At 43.0% G+C, this 14,851-nt stretch overlaps 1 protein-coding gene across 1 annotated transcript in view; it reads right to left on the bottom strand.

The window, feature by feature from the left end:
* Window positions 1–1,482: 1,482 nt before the first annotated feature.
* Window positions 1,483–14,851, bottom strand: part of LOC309567647 (uncharacterized protein) — a gene marked incomplete at both ends in the record, with an annotated part of 31,498 nt that continues 18,129 nt past the window's right edge. Inside the window, 4 exons of the mRNA XM_082273063.1 lie at window positions 1,483–1,770; window positions 2,288–2,425; window positions 10,859–10,950; window positions 11,547–11,645. Of these exons, the coding sequence (XP_082129189.1) occupies window positions 1,483–1,770; window positions 2,288–2,425; window positions 10,859–10,950; window positions 11,547–11,645 (617 nt within the window). The remainder of the gene's footprint in view (window positions 1,771–2,287; window positions 2,426–10,858; window positions 10,951–11,546; window positions 11,646–14,851) is intronic.

The following is a 14,851-nucleotide window of genomic DNA, read 5'->3' as shown; positions in this document are numbered from 1 at the left end:
GACAGGCATGCATAGCTCCACCCCCATCCCTCCTATCCTTCACAGAACATGATCTCCTCCTGTCTTCATAGCCTCGTTTTGGCTAGCAGCTTCTCCTGAGAGAGAGAGAGAGAGAGAGAGAGAGAGGGGGTGAGGGAGAGGGAGAGAAAGAACAGGCATTGGAAGTATGTTATGCTCAGTCCCCATGGTTCCAGGATTTGTTAGAGACTATAAGATAGATTACAATTCAACATGCTGCAGATTTTCTACAGTGTAAAACCACGTGGTTGTTTCTGTATGGTCTTTGATGAGCACTGATGGCACTGAGATGAGCAATGATGGCACTGTGATGAGCACGGTGAGGAGCACCTATGGCACTGTGATGAGCACTGCTGTGGCAGACCAAATGCAGCCATCCCCTCTCCTCACACAGGGTCGGGGACAGATACAAATGCGTCCCGGTTGCTATGGAAATGACGCCACCATACAGCAGGCATGCGGCGTCATTTCTGTTCACTAATGCTTTTCTCTGTGTGTCCTTGTAGCCGGAAGTGGCGTTATGCCAGATCCGGAAATTAGGTATCAAAGAAGGAACACGCCCAGCTGCTGCGAATGGTGGAGGAAGCTGGGGAGAAAATGTCAAATGACTTTCTTATAAAAGAAATAATGTACAAAGAAACATTTTTGAAAATTTATAAGGATACAGATCAATTTCTATTGCTCATTATATGTAAACAATGAGTTTTAGTGTGGTTGCCCGTACTATTCCTTTAATATATAATGATCATTGCAGACTGTGAGCTGTGACCCCAGAGCACTTCCAGCTACACTGACAGTACCCCCCCCCCCCCTCCCCTCCCCGTATCCAGCTCCCTTCCTTCATGGTAGTCTTGATTAAAAGCCCAGCACAGATATATTGTATATGTGCACCTCCCAGCCCCCCTGTGTCCTGTGCGGATGGGTCTTATTTTAATTCTTCATTTTCTCATGAATTAGGATGTATAATGCATCCCTATTGCTAAGAGAACACTGGGTGGGAAGCTATGATCAGCTCCTCCCATCCTGTTTACGCCCGCTGGCTACACAGGAACAGTGCCCCTCCCTGGAAGTGATGTCACTAGCTTTCAGTAACCACACCCACTTGCTGTCCTTAGAAGGAAGAGGGATTGAAGTCATGTGACAGCACTGGATACTGCAAAAAGAGGGTAGAAAAACTGTGATTTTTTCATTTTGAGACATATGGCTAAACTCAGCTCACATTAATGATTGCACAGGAGAATTTAAGTATTAGGCTTTACATCCACTTTAACTCTGCATCACCCACCAGACATTAACATTTTATTTTTTGAATGGAATGACCATTTAAAAGCGGTTTATCCTGTCTGACAAAGACTCTTCTGTCTGGCCTCAGGTATAGTATTCTCATAGGCTAAATGTCTAAAAAAAAAAAAACATTCATGTATAAAACTTGTATTCGGTTTGTCTCTTACAGATTGAAGGACCTTAAACAGATTCCTCGACAAACCCAGGAAGAGGGAGTGTCTTTTCCAGAGATATTTTCCTGGAGATCTCCTGGTCTGTCTTCTCAGGTAATTCCAGGGTCAGGATTTGGTCAGGGATTGGTTGCTGGCTATTTACCAACGTAGCCCCTTTTTTGGCATCATGCAGTGCTTCCTCCATCTTTGTGGACAGTCCTGGAGGTGCGGTGACTCCATCTTCCAGAGCAGACTCCTCCAGGATCCGAGGTGTGTTCACCCGGCTGGCTTCTGATGGAACGTTGCTGGATAAAGACTGGAAGATAAAAAAAAACACATAAACCCGGGAGTCTCTAATAAAGCCAAACATTAGAAAGAGACCTATTTTATCTAGATCACTTTAGGTCATGACACAGATTGAGAAATTCTAGCAGAAAAATTATGTGCAAAATTGTTGCAAAAAAGTCACTAATTGCAATAAATAAGTATTATGTTGCAGTGACCATCGTTTATAAGGAGTCCTGCTAAGTTACTTGATTCATCTATTCTATGCAAATAAAATAGTTTCCAATCTTTTCAGTTATATGGCGCACAAATTGCAACATCCACGAGATAGATCACAAATAGGGATTATCCAATTTCTGACACACATGTCGCATTCCACAGGCACATACATTGTAAATCATTGCTTTTTTGCTGTACTAGTAGAAATGTCAAAACATGCGCTATTTTTCTCAGGACGTTTGTGTTGTATGTTGTCCTTTTTATATCCTATGATGGTGAGGTGGTCACCAGACATTTCCCCATGTAGTTTATTATTTGGTAGTCCCCACCTGTAGCTCCGAGCCCAGGCTGGTGTTCACCTTCTTTCTGCGGGACATGTTGGGGTTCCAGTGGCAGACCAAGCTGTCATTCTGCACGCTGTAGTTCTTGTTTCCCAGCAGCCAGTAGGTCTTCATCTTTCCTTTACCCTGCATGATAAGGCAAGGGTTACATAGGGGATCAGAATTGTTTTATCAGCTTAACCACTTAAGCCCCGGAAGATTTTACCCCCTTCCTGACCAGGGCCTATTTTGCGATTCGGCACTACATGACTTTAATGGACAACTGCGTGGTCGTGCGACGCTGTACCCAAATGAAATTGCCGTCCTTTTTTTCCCACAAACAGAGCTTTCTTTTGGTGGTATTTGATCACCTGTGCTATTTTCTGATCATGCGCTATAAACAAAAAAATAGCAACAATTTTGCAAAAATAACAATATTTTCCACATTTTTTTATATGAAATTCCCGAAAAAAAATGTAAAAATCAAAATTTTTTAACATTTTAGGCCAATTTGTTTTCTGCTACATATGTCTGGTAAACAAAAAATGTAATGACGGCGATCATTGATTTTTTTTTGCGGGACTGCGACATTTCGGCGGACAGATCGGACCCTTGACTGACATTTTAGACACTTTTGGGGTTACCAGTGACATTACTACAGTAATCAGCGCTATATATATGCACTGTTACTGTAAAAATTACACTGGCAGGGAAGGGGTTAACTTTATTGGAGAAGGAGGGGTTAAGTGTGTCCCTAGGGGCGTGCTTCTAACTGTGATTGGATGTGGCTTTTCATGTAACAGCAGAGATCTACGATCCTACATAGCAGGACCATATGATCTCTGCTGTTACACAAGGGAGAAAGACAGGCGGCTTTGTTAACATTAGCCGTCTGCCTTTCTCCCGGTGTAACCGACGATCGCGAGTGAGTGGCGGACATCGGGTCCGGCGCTCACACGCGCGGGGGGAGGGTCTGTGAGCGAGCGGGAGTGCGCCTCCGGCGGCGCTCGATCGCTCCCTAGAGCCTCACAGGCTAGCGACGTAGTACTACGTCACTTTGCCTGTGAGGGGCTGACTGCCGACGTAGATAGTCGTTAGGCAGTCGGCAAGTGGTTAAAAAGCAGATGACCCCTATATGTCATATTATTCATCGTTCATAAAATGTTCCAATATAATTTTTTTGGAAAAAGAACAATTTTCAGAGCTTCCGAATACAGTGGGGAAAATATTTATTTGATCCCCTGCAAATTTTGTACATTTGCCAACTTACAAAGTAATGAAAGGTCTATAATTTTTTATTATAGGTGTTTTTTAAATGATAGAGACCAATCAACCAAAAATCCAAAAAAATAAAATAAAATGATACAAATGTTATAAATTGAGTTGCAGTTCAGTGAGTATAATAAGTATTTGATCTCCTACCAACCAACAATAATTCTGGCTCCCACAAGCTGGCTACAGTATGTGTTCATGTGGTACACAGATTAGTCCTGTCAATTTAGGAAGGTGCTCCTAAGTCATTATGTGTATAAAAGTCACCTGTCCACAGAATCACTTTCTTCCATGAAGCCCCCGTTTTCATCGGCACGATTTGACTTGCGATTTGACAGGTCAAATTGCATGTCAAATCGCAGCCTATTGCCAGCAATGGGAACGTCCCAATTGGTGCGACGCCGACTTTGCGGCGCCACATAGATTTTCAAACGTAGTTCCTGCACTACTTTTAGCGACTTCGGGGACAATTTCAATAGACATCTGTGCATGAAGCTGCACAGATGTCTTTCAAGTCGCCCCCAAAGTCTGACTGAAATGCGGCTTTGAAGTCGTGAAAGTTTAGCTGAACAATTTCAAAGCCATGTTCAGTGTGAATGAGGGCTCAAACCCACCATTATGAGCAAGACAAAATAGCTGTCAAAGGACATCAGGGACAGGGACGTCAGGGCCTGCACATGTACAGGCCCGTCTGATGCTTGCCAATGAACATCTAAATGATTCAGTGAAGGATTGGGAAAAAGTGCTGTGGTCAGATGAGACCAAAATTGAGCTCTTAGGCATTAACTCGACTCTCTGTGTCTGGAGGAAGAAAAATGCCAAATATGACCCTAAGAACACCATCCCTACAGTCAAGCATGGAGGTGGAAACATTATGCTTTGGGGCTGTTTCTCTGCTAAAGGTACTGGCCGACTTTGCTGCCCTGAGGGGCCATATATTGTAAAATCTTGGTTAGAAACCTTCTTCCCTCTGAAAACTGAAGATGGGTCATGGATGGGTCTTCCAGCATGACAATGACCCAAAACATACCACCAAGGCAACAAAGTAGTGGCTCAAGAAGAAGCACATTAGGGTCAAGCCAGTCTCCAGACCTTAATTCTGTAGAAAATGTATGGAGGAAGCTGAAACTTTGAGTTGCCAAGTGGCAGCCAAGAAACCTTAAGGATTTAGAGAAGATCTGTGAAGAAGAGTGGACCAAAATCCCTCCTGAGATGTGTGCAAACTTGGTAACCAACTACAAGAAACGTCTTACCTCTGTGCTTGCCAGCATGGGTTTCTCCACCAAGTACTAAGTCATGTTTTGCTCAGGGATCAAATACTTATTTTACTTACTGAACTCCAACTCAATTTAGAACATTTGTATCATGTGTTTATCTGGATTTTTGGTACACATTGTCTCTATCATTTAAATATACCTATGATAAAAATTATAGAACCTTAATTTCCTTGTAAGTGGAAGACTTACAAAATCTGCAGGGGATAAAATAATTATTTTCCCCACTGTATACCCTATATACAGTATGTACCCTGTGTATCTCAGTTTTACATCCACCTTTCTTCCAAACTCCCTCAACTTTCCTAGCTCCTCTCCTCACACCCAATCTTCTCTGACCTATACCATTCTTCCCTTGCTCGACATTTCTCTCCTCCTACATGACAACTCTCCTCCCCTGCCTGAGACTACTCTTTTCCTTCCTGACACTACTCCTCTCCTGACAGAAAACGCGCTTTCCTGCCTGACACCACTTCATACCTACTAACACATTTCTCTCTCTGCTTGATACTACTCCTCTGCTGTCTGAAGTCACTCTTTCCAACCCGACACCCCTCCTTGTCTGCCTGACATCACTCCTTTCCTGCCTGACACATTTCTCCCTTGCTTGATGTTACTCTACTGCCTGAAAACTCTCCTTCATACCCAACACCACTCCTCACTTGCCTATCATCACTTCTCTCATTTTGTCCTGCTTGGCAACTATCATACCCTTTTTGGGACCACTCTTCTCCTGCCTGACACCACTCCTAAAACATTGTTCCCTGCCTGGCACCACTTCACACCTGCCTTCCCCTGCTTGATACTACTCCCTTTCTGAAGCTACTCCTTCCTACTTGGCACCACTCCTCACTTGTTTAACCACTTGCCGACCGCTCACTGAGCTGGTACTGCGGCAAAGTGGCTCGTTCCCGTCCAGCAACGTAGACCTACGTCACTGGACTCCTCCCCTTGTGGGCGGTGCACGCGCGCAGCCGTAGGATCGCTCCCGCTGTATTCAGACACAGCGGTAGTCGGCCAGGTGATCACCGCCGCTCTTCCCCGATCGTCGGGGAATCGAGTTTGGAGATCCGCCCGCTTGTGTAAACAAAGTGGGCGGATCTCCTAAGGGACACAGACAGTGACAGATTGCAGGGTTCAGCATAGCTGAACCTGCGATCTGTCCCTGTGTCACTCAGGCACCTCCCCCCACACACGTTAGTAAGCACCAGGCATACATTAACCCCTCCCTCTCCAATAAAATTAACCCATTCCCTGCCAGTGTAATTTTTACAGTAACAGTGCATATTTATAGCACTGATTACTGTAGTAATGTCACTGGTACCCCCAAAAGTGTCAAAAATGTCAGTCAAGAGTCCGATCTGTCCGCCGCAATGTCGCAGTCCCGCAAAAAAAATCGAAGATCGCCGCCATTACTGGTTAAAAAAAAAAACACCAAAAATGACAGAAATCTTTCCCTTAGTTATTAAACGCAATAACTCTTGCGCAAACCAATCAAAATACGCTTTTTGTGATTTTTTTTTAACCAAATATAGGTAGCAGAAAACAAATTGGCCAAAAATTTAAAAAAAATTTGATTTTTACATTTTGGGGGGGGGGGGGGGATTTCATATAAAAAAATGTGAAAAATATTGTTATTTTTTCAAAATTTACGCTCTTTTTTTGTTTATAGCGCAAAAAGTTAAAATCGCACAGGTGATCAAATACCACCAAAAGAAAGCTCTGTTTGTGGGGAAAAAAAGGACGTAAATTTCGTTTGGGTACAGCGTCGCACGACCGCGCAATTGTCAGTTAAAGTCGCACAGTGCCGAATCGCAAAAAGTGGCCTGGACGTAAGACAGCAAAATCCTCCGGTGGTAAAGTGGTTAACATCACTTCTCCTGCCTGACACCACTCATCTTTTGCCCAAACAGCTTCTCTCTCCTGCTAGAAAACACTATTCTTTCCCTGCTTGACACTACTACTTCTGATGGACTCCACTTCACCCCTCCCTGACACATTTCTTCCCCTGCTTGAAACTACTCCTCTCCTGCCTGAAATCTTTCCTTTCTACCCGATACCACTCCTTGCCTGTCCACATGACAAATGCACATGCAATTTTACAGGACAAACAGCTCTGCAAATTTTTACATTTTTTTTAAATACATCCTGTAGAGTTTGAGGGGCGCTGGCTATTTCCTTAATGTGGATTTTATTACTTTCCTGTTGTTTACCTCATTTTCTGTTTTGGTGACACCTATAACTAAAATTGCTCTTTTGGGTGAAAGGACCCTATTCCTTTTGTTTGGTGACCAGTTCAGACTGGTGAATCACAACCTGCAGATGGCATTATGTATTACATAACTCTTAGTGAAGAAGTAATTTGGTGACAAAACCTATAGAGTGAGCAGGCGTTTGTGACATCTGCACCCTACAAGACTTGGGGTTTGACCTCTCTTGGTGGACAGGGAGAACTTTGCAAAGAGATGCATTCAATATAGTGTAGAACAAATGTCAGCGACTTTACTAGTTTTATGAATAAACTTTTCATGTGGTTTTACGCTATGCGATCTCTTCTACCTTCCTCCTTTTTTATACTATATTGACGAATGAGATGCTGAAATAAGGAAAGGGTCTAATATGGAACATCTGTAAGGAGGAACATCTGGAAATTAATAAGCAAGCAAGCTCTGACCTTTCTTAGTAGTAAGGGCTCAATAAAACCTGCCAAGTGAGTTCCCAAAGGGGATAGCTAGCGGTGACTGCCATGGAAGCAGTGGCATACCAATAGCCCAGTAGGCTGCTTTGGGCCCCATGTAGAAGGGGGCTCCATTAGGGAGGCTGTTAGGAAATCTATGAAGTTTTCTGTAATGATGGACTGATGTCAGACCTAGTCAGGATCCTTGCTGTTTATCACAGATCTCCCTCCGTGCAGGAAGAAGCATTTGCTTAGCTGTCCTAGAAGTGTAGATTTAGTGTCCTCTGAACTTCTGCCACTGATTGAAATAAACCCTGTATGCCTAAAGCAGTCAAAATCCCACAGTTTCTCCCCAGCTGAATCCTGATAGGACAGCTGAGCTTAATAGTTCTACAAAAATGTTTAAATTTTGTATTAGAGTATAGAGTAATTGTGTGCAAAAGCATTCATAATTTTACCATATTATAAAATATTATTATTAATATTATTACTGAAACTATAACTTCTGTCCAAATGACTGCTCCATAGGAATGTAATGACTAAGATGACAGCTCTCCTACTATTTGTTTTTGATTTCAAAATACTTTATGTTAAGATCAATAATATGAATTGTCAAAGCTACAGTGAGAGTTAGCAGATCAAATTTGTCCTATGGAGCTCTATAAATCATAGTTATGTACCTGCATGGAGGTTGACCCAAAGACAGGGAACACTGGATTAGGAATGGTTCAGTCATTTTTATTACAGGAACTTACAGTGCTGATTTTATATTTTTTTTTTTGCAAATTTGTTACACTTAAGTTTAATTTTAATATTACACAAAGATAACATGAGTAAATCAAAATGCAGTTGTTAAATGATGATTTCATTTATTAAGGGAAAAAAGCACTGGCCCTATGTGAAAAAGTATTTGCCCTGTGAACCTAATTGGTTGTGCTACCCTTGGCGGCAACAACTGCAATCAAGCATTTGCGATAATTGGCAATGAGTCTTTCACATTTCCCGCATGAGCAGCCTGTTTAAAGTCATGCCACAGCACTTCAATCATATTTAAATCCAGACTTTGACGAGGCTACTCCAAAACCTTCATTTTGGTTTTTTTCAGCCATTCAGAGGTGGATATGCTTGGATCATTGTCCTGCTGCATAACCTAAGTGTGCTTAAGCTTGAGGTCAAGAACTGATGGCCGGACATTCTCCTTCAGGATTTTCTGGTAGAGGGCAGAATTCATGGTTTCGTCAATCATAGCAAGTCGACCAGGTCCTGAAGCTGCAAAGCAGCCCCAGACCACATTACCACCACCATATTTGACTGTTGGTATGATGTTCTCTTTATGAAATGCTGTGTTAGTTTTACATCACATGTAACGGGACACACACCCTCCAAAAAGTTCATCTTTTGCTTCATCAGTCCACTGAATATTTGCCCAAAAGCCTTGGGAATAATCAAGATGTTTTTTGGCAAATGTGAGACGAGCCTTTGTGTTTTTTTGGTCAACAGTGGCTTTTGCCTTGGAACTCTCCAATGGGTGCCATTTTTGCCCAGTCTCTTTCTTATTGTTTTATCATGAACACTGACTGGCAAGTGAGGGCTGCAGTTCTTTAGATGTTGTTCTTTTTTGACCTCCTAGATGAGTCATCATTGTGCTCTTGGAGTAATTTTGGTCGGCTGGCTACTCCTGGGAAGGTTTACCACAGTTCCAAGTTTTCTCCACTTGTGGATAATGTCTCTCACAATGGTTCGCTGGAGTCCCAAGGCCTTAGAAATGGCTTTGTAACCCTTTCCAGACTGATACATGTAAATTTATTGGTTTTTCATCTGTTCTTAAATTTCTTTAGATCGTGGCACTATGTGTTGCTTTTTGAGATCTTTTAGCCTGCCTCACTTTGTCAGACAGCTCTTATTTAAGTGATTTTTTTGATTCAACAGATCTAAGTAGTAATCAGCCCTGCGTGTGGCAAGTCAAATTTAACTCAGCTTTCCTAAAAAATCATTCATGATTTAGCAAGGGGAAGGAGGGGGCGGGGGGCTAATTACTTCTTCACATGGGGTCAGACAGGTTTGGACAAGCTTTTTTTCCCTTAATAAATGAAATCATTATTTAAAAACTGCATTTTTTATTAACTCGGGTTATCTTTGTGTAATGTTAAAAATTGTTTGATGATCTAAATCATTTAGGTGTGACAAACGTGCAAGAAAAAAAAAAAAATAGGAAGCAGGCAAATACTTTTTACAGCACTGTATAAAGTGCCTTCAATGTACACAGCGCTTTACATATATATTGTACATTCACATCAGTCCCTGCCCTCAAGAAGCTTACGATCTAAGGTCCTTAACTCACATTCATTTATCCACATACTAGGGCCAATTTAGACAGGATCTAAATAACCTACCAGCATGTCTTTGGAGTGTGGGAAGAAACTGGGGAACCTGGAGGAAACGCACGCAGGCACAGGGAGAATATGCAAATTCCAGGCAGGTAGTGTCATGGTTGGGATTGGAACCGGGGACCTGGTTAGGCAGAAGTGCTAACCCCTCAGCCACTGTTCTCCCCAGCAATGGAAAAATAGGAGAGCAGGAAATGATTGTGCAATATTTGTTTAGGCCTCATTTACATGTATTTCTAGGGGCAGACTGAATTCATGCAGGTTGACTCAGCAGGGTTAATTGAACAGGACGGGAAGCCCTATACAAAGTAATGAGAGGCTGACAGCTCCCGCAGCTGTTCACATGTAAACAGACATGCAGCAATTACACGTGGATGATTGGCCCTGGATGCAAATCATAGTAACACACATATAAATGAAAAAATAACAAAAACAACAAAGCACTCACAAAAAGATAAAAATCACAGAGATATTATCCTATCCCAAAATCCAGGTCTCTTCCCATCTCCAGAGACTGGATATTCGTTTGAAAGGACTCGTTAGCATGTTGGAACTGGATGCAGTAGGTGCAAGTCTGCTAGTGCTTTTTTGAGGGTCAAGCCTTCCTCAGAGCACGCATGAATGAGTCCTTAACCTCTTTCCGCCTCTGCCCCTGGCTCTTTGTCAGGAGGAGGAGAGGGCTATCCAATCATGCTGGGATTAGTTGTCACTGGATTAGAAGCTCCCGTTCATAAACAATGATCAGGAGCTGTTCATGCCAGCTTAGACACTGTATTGGGAGTGCACAGTGAGCACACTCTTAGCACAGAAAAGCTGTTCCCCATGGATGCATATGCGCGTTGGCTCAGCGTTAAGTTTTGTTGGTACGTATTTGTGGACACTTAGGTGTGCTGTAAAAGGACTTTTTCTTTTCTAAATATTAGGTAAAGGGAAGCTATGGTCACCTGGAATATAATATAGAATACTTCACCTTCACTTCAATCTCTCCGCGAGGCTCGATCTCATAGGCGTTGTCAATGATGAGTTCCTGGTAGGTAGCAGAGCTGATGTGGATTTTCTGTGCTGTGGAGCAGAACAATTATTAAGTAAAAACTATCCTGATTAATTGTTACATAGTTTTCTCGTGTGAGAAGCTACAGATAGCAGCTGCCATCAATCTGCATTTTAGGCCACATACTGGTTCCATGCAGTGAAGCTGACACTATTTATTGCAGGTAACATCAGAATCCTGGAACTAATGAACAGACAAGGACAGCTAGGGATGAGCAGAGTAAAACCGATTTTGCCATGAAATTTACTTTGCAAAATTTGGATGAATTGAAAAACTTCCAATTTCGCTTTTGCTATATTTGCTTGAAAAAAATTAGATAATTTTTGGAGTGTGTTTGGTTAAGTTTATTTCATTGTGAGCCCATCCACTTTTCTGTTATATTGGGTGCATTGGGTTAAGGCTGTCCATTGAAATGAAAAGACTGGTAATGCACCCAATCATGCCAAAAATCAGACATGACCGCATTTATTGTAACAACACACTAGTGTGTGTTGCGGTGTGCTACAATGCAAGGGGGGGGAGGGGGATTCTCAACTTTGCTCATCCCCACTGGCAGCTTCTACCTGAAGCTTCCTACACAGGCGAGATGACTTGTTCAAAGACGTACGTAGGCTGGTAGACTCCATCCGAGAAGCAGTATTCACTGTGTCTCCAAACAGGCAGTAGCGTGGCATCTTATGCCCAACGACACCCGCCACACAGGGCCCTGAAAACAGCAGCACATTTTCATCACTTTTCATTGCTAAATACATAAGAATGCTAAACATGATCATGAGGATCCAATACAGTTTTTTATTATGTCTTCTTCCTATAGTGCTGACTGCATGTGGTGATCAAGTTTTAGTATAGTATTATTTCTTAAAAGGGCTTTTTTTAATAAAATGTTTCCACATACCTGCAATGTATTTATATATTTTTAATCAGATTGTAGCACAGTAAGCCTTCCTAAAACAGAAGGTATTCACGTCTCATTCCATCATATCCATCAAAGATAATTGGATTACTCCCCATTTCAAGTCACTGGGCAGAGCCCTTCCCCTCTTCTCATCTCCATGTAGCACTGCCCCCTTGACGACTGATGGATAATATACTCTCGGATCCCACTGGGTTACCGTTAGCAACACTGCCATCCAAACATTAACACTATACTTCTTGGCTCAGTCAATGATCATTGCAGGGGTATGTAGTTTTTGATGTTTTATTTTATATAGGGATGGGAGAAGGAAGAGTGGGATACTGCAGATTAAACTATTCACAATGGATGAGGACTCTTGTCTAAAGATGCAGCATGGCTGCAGATTCACCTTGCCACTAGATGAATTTAGGTTAAGTCTCTGTACAGACGACTTAGTTGTGTAGATTATCTTCAGGATACCCTCCTAGAATCCCCTTTCACTCCACAGACTAACACCCATCCTCTGACTATCGTACACCGGGGTGGCCCCCCTCAGGTCGGGCCCTAGAAACGATCCCCTGTACTCACAATACTATGTTTCGAGGGTCTACAGTGTCTCTACCCCTCCAGTCAGTTCTCCTGGACCTCTGGGTTCAGTTCCTTTCCTCTGCTCCCCAGGCCGACTGCCTGTGACCACGTGCCACTGCTACAGAGGAGGAGGCAGCCACCACTCTCTCTCCGGGACCCTGCTCACCAGCCAAAGACCCCGCAGCACATGTGCTCCTGGTCTTTATACAGTATCCCATAATGCAGAGACAACCGATCTCTGCCAATCACTGGGACTGTATCAAAGGTGTGTTCCCATTGGTCAGGCTTCCTCCCACTGTCCAACATGCCTCCCTATTGGACCAGTGTGAAACAATATCTAGTCCCAATGAATCCCACCCTGAGCACACTGAGCAGACCTAACTCACAGATCCTGCTCTCTGGTAGGCAGAAAGCAATATAGATTTACCTGCTGCTCCTCAGAAAGAGCCAAAAACTATACTTACTCTCTAGTACCAACCAGGAGGGTGCTACGTCCATAACATAAAAAGGAGGTGTTCTGAAATCCACTGGTGAAATAGGAAGGGCTGAAGAAAGCACCTCATTGGATTTCTGGTAGAATTAACAAGTATTTTCTTGCACTTATTGAGCAGATATAACAAAACACTCCAAACTATATATTTATGAGTTCATTGTTAGGATTTGCACACACTTTAAGAAAAATTACTAAAATGTTTTTAACTCACAATAAGATCAGAATATTTAAAATTTTAGCTGTGTTTTCTTGAAATAAGAAGATGGAGGAGAAAGACATTAATGTCAATAACTTAGAAAGGGTCAAATGCAGAATAAAGTACTAGATCCATAGCTGATGTACAGGACAGACTGAATAAACTGGCTGGGAACAGTGACAGCCTGCAACGTCAGCAGGACAACACCGGCACAAACAGGATCCAGGAGATGGATATATTATAAATCCACACAGGTATCATATAACAGCCACCGCCACCTCGCCTGCCAAGAGAATGATCGAGAAACCGTTCAGGGGAAAAAATATTCCTATGAATAAATCTCTGAGAGCTGCAGAGGCTCCTGGAAAGACGATTCATGGAAAGAGTTTTTATATATGATTAAAGTTTAAAAGACCATTTTATATACAGAGAGGAAGAGAGGGGTAAATAAAGAGGTAGAGGGGAGGGAGAGTAAGAGATGAGAGGGCAACAGAGAGAGAAAGAGACAAAAAGAGAAATAGAGTAGGGAGATATAGAAAGAGCAAAACAGAGAGAGGGAGACAGTAGAGAGAAAAGAAAGGGAATAAGAAAAGAAAGGGACGAGGAAAGGAAAGGGAAGAGGACAGGAAAGGGAAGAGGACAGGAAAGGGATGAGGAAAAGAAAGGGACGAGGACAGGAAAGGGACAAGGAAAAGAAAGGGACGAGGAAAGGAAAAGGACAAGGAAAAGAAAGGGACGAGGAAAAGAAAGGGACGAGGAAAGGCAAGGGTCGAGGAAAGGAAAGGGACAAGGAAAGGGACGAGGAAAGGAAAGGGACGAGGAAAAGAAAGGGACGGGGAAAAGAAATGGAAGAGGAAAAGAAAGGGACGAGGAAAAGAAAGGGACGAGGAAAATAATAGGACTAGGAAAATAATGGGACCGGGAAAATAATGGGACCGGGAAAATAATGGGACCGGGAAAGGAAAGGAACGAGGAAAGGAAAGGGACGAGGAAAGGAAAGGGGGCGAGGAAAGGAAAGGGACAGGGAAAAGAAAGGGACGAGGAAAAGAAAGGGACGGGGAAAAGAAAGGGATGGGGAAAAGAAAGGAAAGAGGAAAAGAAAGGGACGAAGTAAGGGAAGGGACGGGGAAAAGAAAGGGACGAGGAAAAGAAAGGAACGAGGAAAAGAAAGGAACGAGGAAAAGAAAGGAACGAGGAAAAGAAAGGAACGAGGAAAAGAAAGGGACGAGGAAAAGAAAGGGACGGGGAAAAGAAAGGAACGAGGAAAAGAAAGGGACGAAGAAAGGAAAGGGACGAGGAAAAGAAAGGGACGAGGTCAGGAAAGGGACGAGGACAGGAAAGGGACGAGGAAAGGAAAAGGACGAGGAAAAGAAAGGGACGAGAAAAAGAAAGGGACGAGAAAAAGAAAGGGACGAGGAAAGCAAAGGGTCGAGGAAAGCAAAGGGTCGAGGAAAGCAAAGGGACGGGGAAAAGAAAGGGACGAGGAAAAGAACGGAACGGGGAAAAGAAAGGGACGGGGAAAAGAAAGGGACGAGGAAAGGAAAGGGACGAGGAAAGGAAAGGGACGAGGAAAGGAAAGGGACGAGGAAAGGGGCGAGGAAAGGAAAGGGACGGGGAAAAGAAAGGAACGAGGAAAAGAAAGGGTCGAGGAAAAGAAAGGGACGAGGAAAAGAAAGGGTCGGGGAAAAGAAAAGGGACGAGGAAAAGAAAGGGATGAGGAAAAGAAAGGGACGAGGAAAG

The sequence above is a fragment of the Pelophylax lessonae genome (assembly GCF_965119305.1).
Source record: "Pelophylax lessonae genome assembly, chromosome: 12".
NCBI lineage: Eukaryota > Metazoa > Chordata > Amphibia > Anura > Ranidae > Pelophylax > Pelophylax lessonae.
Note: the sequence above shows the minus strand (reverse complement) of the source record. Positions and strands in the feature narration are given on the sequence as shown.